The following is a 13,727-nucleotide window of genomic DNA, read 5'->3' on the forward strand; positions in this document are numbered from 1 at the left end:
AGAGTTATGCAAACCTTACCATAGTTCAGTTTGAGAACATTTCCATCACCCCAAAAAGATCCCTCATGCCTGGCTGAATCTACTCCCTGTCCCCACCCTAGCCCCTGGCAACCACTTATCTACATTCTTTTTCTATAGATTTGTTGTCTTTGTACATTTCATATAAATACAATTATATGTAGTCTTTTGTGTATGGCTTCTTTCACTTAGCAATATGTTTGCAAGGCTGTAGCATGTATTAGTATTTATTTCCTTTTTATGATTGAGTAATATTTCATTATAAGGGCATACCACATTTTGTCCGTTCACCGCTTAATGGACATTTGGGTTACCACTTTTTGGCTATTATGAATGATACTCTTGTGAACATTCAAAATGTACAAATGTTTGGGTGACCATCCATTTTCGTTTCTCTTGGGCGGATTCCTGGAAGTGGAATTGCTGGGCTCTATGTTAAGTTTATGTTTAACTTTTTTTTTTTAAAGATTTGTTTATTTTGAGAGCGAGAGAACGCGCACAAGAGTGTGAGTGGAGGGAGGGGCAGGGGGAGAGAATCTTTCAAGCAGACTCCCCGCTGAGTGCGGCTCAATCCCACGACCCATGAGATCATGACCTGAGCCAAAACCAAGAGTTGGACACTTAAGCGACTGAGCCACCCAGGCGCCCCTATGTTTAACTTTTTAAGAATTTGTCAAAGTATTTTCTACAGTGGCTGCACTATTTTATATTCCCACAATGAATGAGGTTCTAGTTTCTCCACATCTTCACCGATGCTTGTGTGGTTTTTTGTTTGTTTTTTTAATAGCTGTTATAGTAGGTATAAAATGCTATCTTGCTGTGCTTTTAACTTGCCCTTCTAATGATGTGGAGGAGCATCTCTTCCTGTGTTTTCTAGTCATTCCTATATCTTTAGTTAAATGTCTTTCCAAATCTTTCCCCCATTTTTTTAATTAAGTTGTTGGGTGTTCTTATTATTGAGTTGTAAGTGTTTTTTCTGTATTTTGCTTACAAGCCCTTTATCAGAAATACAGTTCTCAAATATTTTTTCATGATCCTTTAAGCACCTTTTTTAGAAATCTATCTTGGCTCACTGTGAGCCAGAGAATCAGGGAGATCCAGAGTGGTCTTCAGCTCCCCTCCCCCATTCTTTTTGATAAGACAAAACACATTCTGCAGGTTCTCAGGGTTCTCTTTAAAGTAGAGCACATTTTCTGCATTAAACCACACCTCAGTTTTTCCTCTATCCCTTTTTTTTTTTTTTTGGAGGATATTTTGTTTTTTCTTTTTAGGAATTACAAAGGCTCTTGGTATGTGCTTTATTTTGGGCTCTGAGCAAATCTGTTTTGAAAAGAACCATTTCATTTAGGCTAGTCATATTTTCTGAAATCAGTAAAGCTTGTCACTGTTTAAACTGTTCCTTTTTAGTACTAGTTAGACTTCTCAGCATCTTCTGCCCACACACCCTGTATTGAGTTACCATTACTTTTCTATATCTTAGGGTTTTTTCCCCCTCTCACTTCTGGTTGTGGAGTGGAAGTCATTACTCTCAACCATCTCTTTCATTGCTGCTACCTCTAAAAAGACACATGATTTTGTGTTTATGCGATATTACTGCTTATTATTATTGGGCAACCGATAGGAATAAAAGTATCAAATATTAGGAAATAGTATGGGTTTTAGAAATTTTAAAGTTTTCATAGTGATTTCTGGTTCTGTTTCCTCACACTGTTCTTCAAAGTTTTAAGGCAATCCCCTCAGTGGTGTGAAAAATCTTAGGTGGTTCTTTGAGCATCTTGAGCTTTTATTTACCTTTGGGATTAACTATACCCAATTCAAGATTATCCTTGTACCAAATACAGTTGATCCCTATTGTTTGTGAATTCACTACTTCTTAAAATTTGTTTGTACCCTTAGATGGTGGCTTTTGAGGTCATTTGTGCACATGTCCACAAACACCAAATTGCCGGTGCTACTTGGGGAAACATGTACATACACATACCTCAAATTGTTAATAATTTTAAATCCTAAAAACTCAACCTGGTTGTTCATTTGCTTTATCTTACAAAAGAGAAAATGAGCTTCCGAAGGGTTAAGAGATTGGCCTGAGAACGGCCCAGGAGGGGCCAGAAATGGGCCCCAGAGCCAGAAGGAGCAGGTTGTGCTGCACTGTCCCCTTCTGTCTCCATTCTCTAAATGTTCTTTCTGTTGTGTTTCTCATTCTGGTGAAAGGTACTTTTTCTTCTACCAAAAATTACTCAGGTGGAGGGGCACCTGGGTGGCTCAGTCGGTTAAGCGACTGCCTTTGGCTCAGGTCATGATCCTGGAGTCCCAGGATCGAGTCCCGCATCGGGCTCCCTGCTCAGCGAGGGGTCTGCTTCTCCCTCTTACCCTCCCCCGGTCATGTACTCTCTCTCTCTCTCTCATTCTCGCTCTCTCAAATAAATAAATCTTAAAAAAAAAAAATTACTCAGGTGGAAACCTGGACATCAGACTATTCTAATATTTTATGGAATAAGTAACATATTGCTAAGGTTAAAAAAAATTCAAAAGAATCAAAAGACATACTTTATTTTTTTATTTTTTATTTGTATTTTTTGAGAGAGAACGCCTGTGTGTTGGTGGGGGGAGAGGGAGAGGGGGAGAGAGAGAATTCCAAGCAGGCTCCATGCCCAGAGTGGAGTCCATCATGGGGCTTGATCAATCTCATGACCCTGAGATCATGACCTGAGCCGAAATCAGAAGTCATACACTCAACCACTTGAGCCACCTGGGAGCCCCTCAAAAGGCATACTTTAAAAGGTTTTCCTTTTCTCCATTTTTTCTGGTTGTCTCCCCACTTAAAAAATAGCTTCATAGAGCCTGGCATACCTCTACTTTTATATAAAACTCACATGATTATAGGGATAATAATTGAAGTCATATTTTTCTTAAGGTACATAAAGGAAAATATGTATTGCATTTTACAAGATTCCTATCAACAGCTAAAATTAATAAGAAATTTCTTTTGAATGGAATGTATTTATCTCTGTCTTCTGTGGAATGCCTCATTCTGTGATAATAACAAAATAGATCTGACATATACTTAATGACTTTTGCTAGTGTACTTTATATTTAAATTAAGACATGAAAAATAAACATTTTGGGCTTTGTATATCATTGCCTCAGTCTTGGTTGTGAACCTTTTAACTTTGGGACCATAGTTACATTTTTGTACTTACCATTCTTTCAAAAAATATTTATTATATCAAACATTGCGCCAGCTGCCGAGGATACAGCAGTGCATAAGACACATCCTATAACCTTGAAATTGTGCATATCATCTCTGAACTAGCAGTAGAAGCATTATGTCAATTTCACTGGCTGTTCTCTTCATTTAGTTCACTAAATATTTATTATGTGAATTGGTCACTTCACTGGCCCCAGCATATCTTCAGGTATTTCACAAATAAATACCCAGTGGAATGAAAGAGCTGCTGAAAATGGCTTCCAGGGGAAATGATTGCATTAAAAACAATCTAGATCAAGAACTAAAGCTGTTTAAATTAGCTTTTAGAACTATTTTCTGTTTTGTAGGTGAGCACAACTTTTTCTCTGTTTACTGAATTTACTTTTGTAGAAACTATTTTAATTTTCTACTGTAGATATGTGAGATAGTCATAAGTTGTAAACATATTAGAATTGAATATTAGCCTGCTTGGTGGAAATATGTAAATGAGCTGATTGTGACGTCTGTTTTTGGTATTTTAGACATGTCGTTTACGTAGGGGTTTGGATCCATTTTCTGTGACTGTTTAAACCAGTAAGTTCAGATTTTGTTTAAACATATATCTGAGATTAAAGTGTAATAAAGAAAAACCACATTTATAATCCATCAGCTGAGAGGAGCTCGAGGGGCCGGAACTGGAACTTCTGGAAAGTTTTTCAGGATTTGCTTCATGAGGCCTTTCCTAAACTAGAGAGCAGAGAACCAAGTCTCTAGTCTAGTCTTGGATATAGCCAGCTAGCTTCAGAATAGTTATGCTAAGATGGCCAGACTCAGTAAACATTTGAGCGTTTGTTTTTCTTTAATATGCTCTTTTTGTGTAATATAATAGGATGGAGAAACCATAAGAAATTAATTGTATCTTGTGTCAATACATGAGATGTTTCTTTTTATCTAATTAATGATTACCTAATCTTTTGCTGATTCCTTTTACTCCCCTTCCTTTATCTACCTTTGCACTATTTTATGTCTCTCTGTTATACTCCAAGGTGTTCACAGAGTGAAATCTAATCTTGTCTGCTTACCGTATGTTACTGTCCCTGAATTCTTATAAACTCACTTAGAAGTCTTCCCAAAGATGCCTTATTTTATACAACTGAAATTAGTAATAAAATATCTTTGGAACTTACTGAAAGATGTTTTTACATTATATATTTCAGTTCTTACTGAGAAACTTTACACTAGGCTCATAGAAACCAAATAACTGATTCACCTGCTCCCCCTTGTGGTAAATATTTAGTTTTATCCATAATGCTTTTATTTGCAGTTATTAACTCTTGATAACACTTATTATTAGTGAGAACAGAGATTTGGATAGTCCAAAGAGATTTTAAAAATTAGGAGGATGTGGCTGGTGTGCTCAACCTGGGCTGCATTTAAGATTATCTGCAGGGCCTGGGCCATACCCTAGGAGATTCCCTCTGCCTGCTGGGTTGGGAACCAAGCATTTACAGCTTAAATTAAATTTAATCTACTTTTAAATATAATTTAAAAATTCCCAGGTATGCAGTCAAGAGTTGAGAACTACTTAGAGGTTATGGTTTTGCTTCTATAGCTAATCAGTTCTGTATACAAAGAGAGGGCACGTTATGATTTTTAATAATTTGTACCCATTTTGTACTTTATAGTGGGTGAAGCACTTGTACATAATTTACTTGATTTTCCCAGGAACCCATTTTATGCAATAGGAAAGACTTCAAAGGGTAAATTACTGGTCTCAGATTATGCAGCTGTTAGGAGGAGGAACCAGGATTGGAAACTAGGACATCTAACCTTAAATCCACTCTCTTTCCTACTGCTCCCTAGAATGTAGATCTGAGTCCTCAATTGAAATGATGGATCTTAAATTAGTTTATCTTGAGAGCTCTTCTAGTTTATGTATCATGAAGTATTTTTTTTTGCCTGTGGCTGTGTTCTGTAAATTAGCTTTACACAAAATACTGAAGGCACTGAAAACTTGATTAAAACGTGTGAAGCTCTCCTGATTTCCCTAGATTGCCTCAGGCCAGCTCTGCCCTGCATACCGCACTCAAAACAGCCTTTCAGGGTGCCTCAGAGAACGAAGCTGGAATATTGGGTGTCACATAGGGTCAACATTGATGTAAAAAAGAGATACATATATTGAATAGACACCTAAACCTAATAATTATTGACCTTTATATAACATATATGGTTTGATTATTGACTGATATAAATGAGCTAGATTAGATCCAACTACTATAAAGGAAAAATAGTCTCTAGATTTTATTATATTGGAATATTGTTATATTTGTTACTGCTCTTAATAAATAGGCCTTTGCCAGCCTTAAAAATCACATCTAATATTACATAGGATACCTAGATTTTTCTAGTAACTATTTGTCTTAATAAACTTTGACTTCTGTGTACTGTGTATATTTCTATTTTTCCTTTAATGTTTACCTATTAAAGATAATGGTCAACTGTTAGTACTTTTATTTTTTTATATGTATTACAAAAATGATGCCTTTCTCATTTTATAGAAAAACCTTCGCATTGGCAAATACAAAATAGCATTGGAAACTATTGAATACAAAATTAAATTTATGCTTTATCTGTTAGATATGGTGTTAGAAAGTGTTGACAAAGTTTCTTTTGGATACTGTTTCATTTTTTTCCATTGACCTTTCCATTGTACCTTTCTGCCAGAATTATTCTATTGTTTATTTTATTAATTTGAAAACCTTATACTCATGTTTTTCTCATCTCTTTGACTAGCCCAATATTTTTTGTTGGAAAAAGTTACAGGTATGGTCAAGACATTTTAGACAAAAGGGTGTAATGATGGAAATGTGTCTGTCCTTCTCACCCTAGATCTCTTAATCCCTTTCCTTAGAAGCAGCTATGTATGCTTTTTTAGTTTTGTTTTATTTTTCTGTTCTATTTAATATAGATGTCAAATATGAGTTGTAATAAACAGTATCACTCTACATTTTTATCATACACTTTATGTGTTCTAGTTGCATATCACATTCTAAATAAATGAGATATTGGTGACATTGCTATTTAAGTTCTGCCTTTTAATAATGCATTCTTTTAGATTTATAGATTTATTTTCCAATATGTTAATTATTATTCAGTTTATTAGTGATAAAGGTGTGTCTCCGTGTTATTTAAATTAATTTCATTCACTAAGAAATCATAAATGGTGTTTTTGCACCAGAAGTTAATAGTCTATTCTGCATGTTTGTTTATGATAATGTCAAATCCTTTATATGTTAATGAAATTGTTTTCATTTTATGTCAAGGTAATGTGAAAAGTTATATGAAAAACATTCTTAAGAAATTTTCTAATGAACTTTAACCTTATTTCCAAAAGTTGCCACTTTGGTTTTAGACAATAAGCAGAAAGCAAGGAAAGGAAAAAGAGACCAGTGGTGTCTTTAAGTGATGAACACCTGTGTAGTCCCTTTGATCTAGAACTCTGAAGGTCAGACTCCCTGTTAAGAAAGCAGTTTGAGAGACTGAATAGAAACCTTGATTTCCAGATTATTTACTTGACACCTCTATTATAGTGCTTATGCATTTGGTCTTAACAGGAAGCTTCAAATTACAGCAGTATTGATGTTTTTCATTGATCTCTTACCCATGTAGCCGTAGTTTTGTTTTGTTTTCATAAAAATAGTTGATTAGTATAGCTAGATGATGAAAATATGGAAGTCTCTGTTTCACATTAAATGGATCTCCTTTAAAAGGGTAAAATGAATTCATTTCATAGAACAGTATTTTGCTTATGTACATAATGTTAAATTAACTGGTTTAATTTGAGTTTTTTAAATGAGGAAAACTTTATTCAGTGTTTCCTAACATTCTTTGTTTCCTTATGGAAATTCAAGTTATCGAAATATTCAGATTCTGTATAAATTAAAAAGAGATGTCACCGTGTGTTCTTCTGTAAGTTTATTTTTTAGCCACTTTATTTTTGAAAACAGTAAATTTTTGTTTGACTCAGTTTATGATAAAATAAGGAATTACGAGAGGTCTTAAATGCTATCAGATGGATGTTCTAGTTTTCAGATGAAGAGCAACAGTTCCATCGTAAGGAGACAAAAAACAAATCAAAACATTAAGATTGCATCAATCAGAATAACTTGCTTTAAAAATATAAAAACATTGCAAAGGGAGTTAATTCTATCTGTTGTATTTTGACAGATCAGTACCTTTTTATTTACCCTTCTTATCTGAATACATTTTTCAAGTAGAACCAGTTTTTTTTTTTTTTTTAATAATACTAATCAAATGCAATATGATAGAAATGTAGGTTAAAGCATCATCTGATTTTGGCTTGAAGATAGTCTCCAAACATTTTGGTTTAATTTTTATAATTTGGGTAGTTCTAGATCACTTTTTTTTATGTGCCCTCTGAACATTCAAACGTGGTAATTGATGACTGTCTTTTTATTATTTAAAAAATTTTAGAGGTCAGTAGAACTCCACCATATTATTGTATTTTTAATGACATTCAGTAGGGGGCATATCGAGTTAATTAGTTCTTAAGATACAAGATACAGAAAATATGTATGTATAAGAGAGAAAATAAACATACACATACTTTTTCCTAGGAGACCAATTTCAAAATAAAACAAAAATATAACATAAATGTAGAGTGGAAAACCCTGTTTGGCTCAGTTTTGGAAGTTCAAAAGCAATTAGCCTAACTAGATGAGATGGTGTGTTCCTTTCATGTGCATCATGGGGCAGGCAATAACGCACAGTAGCTTTAGGAAATGTGAATCCTGTTTGGTCATATTCTCAGCGAGTATACCGGGGTAGCATCTGTCGACCATCTCCCGGGCTCGCTCTCTCCTTTTCTTCATTCCTATGATGTCACTTATCCATGGCTATGGGTAAAAGAAATACTAAGTGAAGTGTGAAGTATGCTAAAACAGGAGAGTAAGATCAGCTCTGCAATGAAGTGTCTTGATGGGCACATTCTGCTAGAGTTTGGGAACTCCAAAAGGCATAGAATGTGGTCTTGGCCCTCCAGGAATTTAGCATATAGTGGGGTGGTGTGAGATATTTATATAGTATCTATGTTAGCCCACGGTTTCAGGCATTTTAGAATTATAAAATTTTTAGAAATGATAAATGAAAATGTAATGGTAAAGAACTTAAACTTTATGTAGGAATATTATTTCTTTGTCAGTATTGTCCTGACGGATAAGCTACTCCCTTGAGAGAAATCTATAACAGCCTTTCTATTTTTCTTTTCTTCTTTTTTTAATTAAAACCATGCAAATAGTGAGATTTTCATTCAGCTTTTTAAATCTGGCTAGCAGATGTGCACATCTTTAAATGCTCCTGTGATAGATAAATGAGCAGAAATTAAAAGAGCTCTGTAAAGACATATTATTTATATATTTTATAAACATGCTGCTGCTACAATTGCAGGTCCTTTTGGAATAAATCATGGGATTGAGCTTCATTCAGATGTGGTGGAATATGCCAAGGAAAAACTGGAGAGCTTCATCAAAAATAGTGATAGCTTTGATAAGTAAGTATTCATATCTATAGTTTTGGTTTGAAAGCAGTTGATAAGTAGATATATATGACATGTCTGTTTCTCAGTGCTAGTAGTTCATTGATCCTGAATTGCTCAGTTGACTGCAGCAAAAATCAGTGTGGTGTAAAATGATGGGAGAAATTAAGTTAGAAAAATTATTTTTTTTTCTATTTTATTCTAGAAAAATTATTTGATGCTATAATTTTTGTTCTATGTAAGTCTATAGTAAATTACAAATAAATAACTTATAATTCTGTATTACTGTCACTTTATTAGTGATAGTAGGGTAATGTTTCATTCATTAAATATCATACAAGTACCTCTTCTAAAAATAGAATGTAAAGATGCTTGGCTTGAGAGAATTCTGTTCTGGAACTGGTTTTATACCTTTGGAGTGATAATTTAAAAGATCTGCCCTCTTTATAAAATGAGGGTGATACCTGTTAGCATACAAACGACTTTCTTTAAATCATTCAGTTACCTTGTTATCATAGAAATACCGTGATCTATTTTGTGTTAGGGTTGTGTTTGAGCAATTGCTTTAGAAAACCATTGTTTGGAACTCTTTATTTTGTCTTAGAAGAAACACTGCACAGACTTTTGGTCCTTAGCCTGGCAGGGGAGTCTTCTTGGTGTGTAATGTTCCTAAAATTCAGCAATGACAGTACTATGGGGCAAGGGTGTCATGCTAAAATTCATGAACTCTTGTGAGTTTATGTAAAATTTGAAGGCATTTATATCTTCCAACTAGTCCTATTTTTAAAGGAAGAAAGCTTTAAAATCTTAGAAACACTAGCTTAGAACTCAGTCACCTTATATAGCAAAGTTTTAGTACAAAACCAGAGTTCCAACTTGGCTTGTTGGGAGTGGGTCTTCCTCACTCATCTCTAGACCCTGGCCATGACCATGGAGGTGAGAAACTTGGGGGTCTGAATCAGAGCTGAGGGCTTCTTTCCAGAGAGTCTTAGGCTTGAGACAGTGCCATGAAGGAGGAAGAGAAGGCCCTGTGGATGTCTGCTGGAGTATATTTTCCTTTTTCTTCCCCTTCTCTGCCCTTTCTCTCCCTCCCCTTGCTCTTTGCTTTTACTCCCCTTGCCTTTGCCAGTGTGTGTCTATCCTCTGGCAAGTGGCACTTTGGTTGAAGAACAGAAAACTGCTGCAAAATCCTCAGTGTTACAGAGAGGGAAGGGGAGGTCTTGTGTATAGGTGTGATTGTAATTGGGTTATTAAAGACCTCAGTCAGGCAGGCTTAAGAGAATTGGAAAATGTTCAGGTTTATTTTGTTCTATAAGTAATTCAGCGTATTTGAGCAAGCTATTTGAATTTTCTGCATCAACTTGCTGAACACCATCCTTTATCTTATTTATGCTTGTCTTTATAAATAATTAAAATTTAATCCACATTTGAATCATTTTTCAAGTGCTTACCGTGTTGGTTCATATTCTCTTTCCAAGAATAACATGTTTGACAGAAATGAAATAGTTTCTAGCCTAAGTTATTTGATAAGAAGTTGGGATTCAATTTTACCATCCTTTTGTGTCTAGTGTTTCTGTCTGTCTGATGATTTGTAGCATGTTAAATGCTTAAGATATGAAATGAATATTTTTATATTGTTTATTAGAGCTGTAGAATTTTGTTGAATTTATTGAATTCCTGTTGTATGTGTTTTGATGTTGAAACAGTGTACACATAAGGACTTTCTGAATACATTTGGACTTAGAAAATATACAAGTACTATTATTAGTAAAAGCCAGTGTTTAAGGTCTATCATAAGGTCTATTATACGTTAGATAGTAATACATTTCAGGCAGAACGCACTCAGGGATGAACCTTGAATCACTGAACACCTCTATACAAGTATCTGTGGAGCTCAAGTTTATTGCTGACAAGTGGGCATGGTCCTGGGAAACAGTAAAATATGTCATTATTCAAAGCATTTCTATATTGATGTAATTTAAATATTAAATAATCCATAACAGATAAGTTTGAAGACTGTATATATTTGTGTCTCAGTTTAAAAAAAAAATTTCTAAAGTTGTTTCCATATAATTGTAAAATGATTAGATTTCCTTGTATTTCTTGAGTTTTGTTGTTCTGTTATACAGATTTGTTATTCATGAAATGATGAATCATAAAATACGGTGACATGACTGATGTGAATGTTTCTTTATAATCTTCAGTGGTCTTGTTATTTTAGTTAAAATATTATCAGTCAGACTTTGTAATATAGTTGTTTCTGAAGTGTTGCAACTTATTTTTAAAACAGATTCAGACATTAATAAACTAGTCTGAAAAAATTATTTCTGGAAATGTTATCTATTCTGGTTTTCAGTAGTGTTCTAAAGTATTAAATTTTTCAGATTATAAAAGTATCTTGCATACAAAAAGTAGTAAGTACTGGGAAACTTTCATTTTGCATAGAGTAGTGAATGGTTGGAAGCTTAGTAAAGTCGATGTGGAACTCATTGGGCTCCTTTTTTGGTCTTTATATTATTTGGTTTTGGTGATAGAAATTCTAAAGGTATAATAGTTTTCTTTCTATCTTGTGTTTTGATGATTTCTTCGCAATTTTTCTTGATGTTTGTCGATGATATTTTATGGTCAATTTTTTGAATTTGAAAGACTTGTGGAGTAAAGTGATTTTAAAAATCCCATTTCCAAGCAGTTTCATTATATCTAATTGTATACAGGTTATCAAAATACATATATTAATTAACCAAATATAAATTAACTCTGTTAAATTGATTGCTATTTTTGTATTCCTTAGTACCAGATCATCCTTGATTATGTGTAACGCAGAATAGATAGCTAAAACCTAAACTCTTCCAATCTTACTTATCCTGTTTGTGTGGATCTTTTTTAGTCAGTTCTTTTTTCAGAAGTGTTGTTATGTCACTTATGATTTAAATTGCATCTTATATATCTATTGGAGATCATAATGAACTCTAAATATAGTAGGTGGGAAAGAACCTATAAACTCCTCAACCTTAAAATATATATTTAAGGTAAGGTGACCTTTTAAAAAATACAAATGTGTGTTTTTGTGTGTGCTTTATAAAGCAAGCTTGGTTCCTGAGTCTTGAAAGTAGTAGTTCTTCTTTTAGAAGAAAGAATCTTTATTATAATGTATGTACGTTACTTTTCTTTCCATGTATCCATGTTTCCATGTACTCCTGTTATCAGCAAATGAAATAATTTGGAGAGGCTACTCTAAATTTACTGTATTTGGAGATGGGCAGGAAGGGGGAGCTCTCTTGTATGGTTTATCCCTTTGCTCTACCTGTGGTATTTCCAGATTCGCTGAAATTCCCTTATAAAACTGACATTTAATTTCAAAGGTCCTTCTAAACACTGGCAAAACGTTTGCAGTAAAGGACCAAATAGTAACTATTTTGGGCTTCCTGGGCTAAATGATCCCTGTGGCAACTGCTCAGCTGTGCCATTGTAATGCAGAGGCAGCCTTAGCTACCAAGAAAGGGAATGGGCATGGGGTGTTCTAGTAACACTTTATTTACAGAAACATACAGCAGGCCGGATTTGGCCTGTTTGCTGCCCCCTGTTCTGCTCTTCACACAAACTCTTTAGAATACGTTTATTTTAGCCCACTCTGATCTAGACAAGTTTTGGGGCCTGGGTTTTAAAGGCCCTTAGGTATCTGGCTTTCATGAGGGCAGAAGTTTGGAGAAGGTCAAATTATAATCAGGTTTTGTGCTTGAACAGTAAACAAAATAATCTCTCCAGTTATAGTAACTTGGAAGAGTAAGTCAGTTAAAGTAGCCTGAATTATAAACCTTTACCCTCTAAGTACTTTGCAAATGAGTTGATAATTGGTATAGCATTTGGTTATAGCAATATTTATGTACTTCTATGTGTACATGTGCATGAGGTTGACTTAGCTCTCTGGAATGCATGCTTTGGAATGTGCCATTTCCTTACAACAGATCAGTCCATCCTATCTCTCCTCCGTTTCAAGGATACCGTAGCTGACTTTGGAAATATTCTAACATCAGTAGCCAAATGAGTGCAGCTTGGTCTGATTTATTTGAAGATTTTCATTCTATTTGAAAAGGGAGGACTTTTGTTTCTATATAGTTTGTCATATAAATGAGTCATGATAGGAGTACTGAAAACGGTAATGAGATAATAAAAAATAATAGCACCTAATATGTATTGTCTCTTCATTAAGTACCACGTACCATTCATTCTGAGTGCTTAGCTCACAGCCCTAGAGGCAATATTGGTATCCACATTGCCCAGGTGGGAAAACTGAGGAATAGACAGGCTGTGACCTCATTAAGCCAGCCTTTTTATTTAATTCTGATTTAGATATGATGATGTAAACACTAATTTATTCTAACATTTCCTCCCAGCAGTAAGCTACTACCCATGAATTACTATCAAGCAACTTAGCCCCAGATAAAAAAGCTGAAGCAGCACTTACTTTTTCATCATCTACTTCCCTCAGGTTAGAATTAAGGAATGCTGTTAACGTGTTTATAAATGCACCATAGCATCTTTATTACAAAGCATACCTACCATGTTCATTAATGAAACTCACCTATGGTATGAGTTACTTTTGAGGACAGAGATGACTGGGAGAGGCAATGCAGTCCTCAATTTTGGTTGAGGTGTGAGTTTTAAGTTAAGTGCAGAGTTAGTATAGTCTTTTGTATTTTAGGAGATTTCTTCAATTGATTTATGGCAGTATCTAGTGGCCTAAGTTTATCTTTAATTATAGGTTCATTTTTCATGTAATTTGATTTGCATTGGAAAAATTAAATGCTTCTATATCTTGTCAATTTTATCACTAGAGTAATCCTGCTTTATCTTTAAGAGAATTATGGCATACTTGAAGTAGTTTTGCTATCTACAAATACATATTCAACATCATTTCAAAATGTTTCTCAGATATTTGAATGTTTTGATACACCAATAATGTTCAGA

General features: G+C 34.3%; 1 protein-coding gene across 5 annotated transcripts in view; it reads left to right on the plus strand.

Moving 5' to 3' along the window:
* PCMTD1 (protein-L-isoaspartate (D-aspartate) O-methyltransferase domain containing 1) overlaps positions 1 to 13,727 on the plus strand; it is a 70,284-nt gene that overhangs the window by 38,043 nt on the left and 18,514 nt on the right. For all 5 annotated transcript variants that reach the window (XR_006794357.3, XM_045896566.3, XM_045896568.3 and 2 more), the window contains one exon: positions 8,672 to 8,774. Coding sequence is in view for 2 of the 5 variants with exons in the window: in XM_045896566.3 (XP_045752522.1) it covers positions 8,672 to 8,774 (103 nt within the window). In the remaining 3 variants the exon portion in view is untranslated. The remainder of the gene's footprint in view (positions 1 to 8,671; positions 8,775 to 13,727) is intronic.

The sequence above is a fragment of the Mirounga angustirostris genome, unplaced genomic scaffold (genome assembly GCF_029215605.1).
Source record: "Mirounga angustirostris isolate CCGP_5_RB_7025 unplaced genomic scaffold, mMirAng1.0.hap1 SCAF_4, whole genome shotgun sequence".
NCBI classification, from domain to species: Eukaryota; Metazoa; Chordata; class Mammalia; order Carnivora; family Phocidae; genus Mirounga; species Mirounga angustirostris.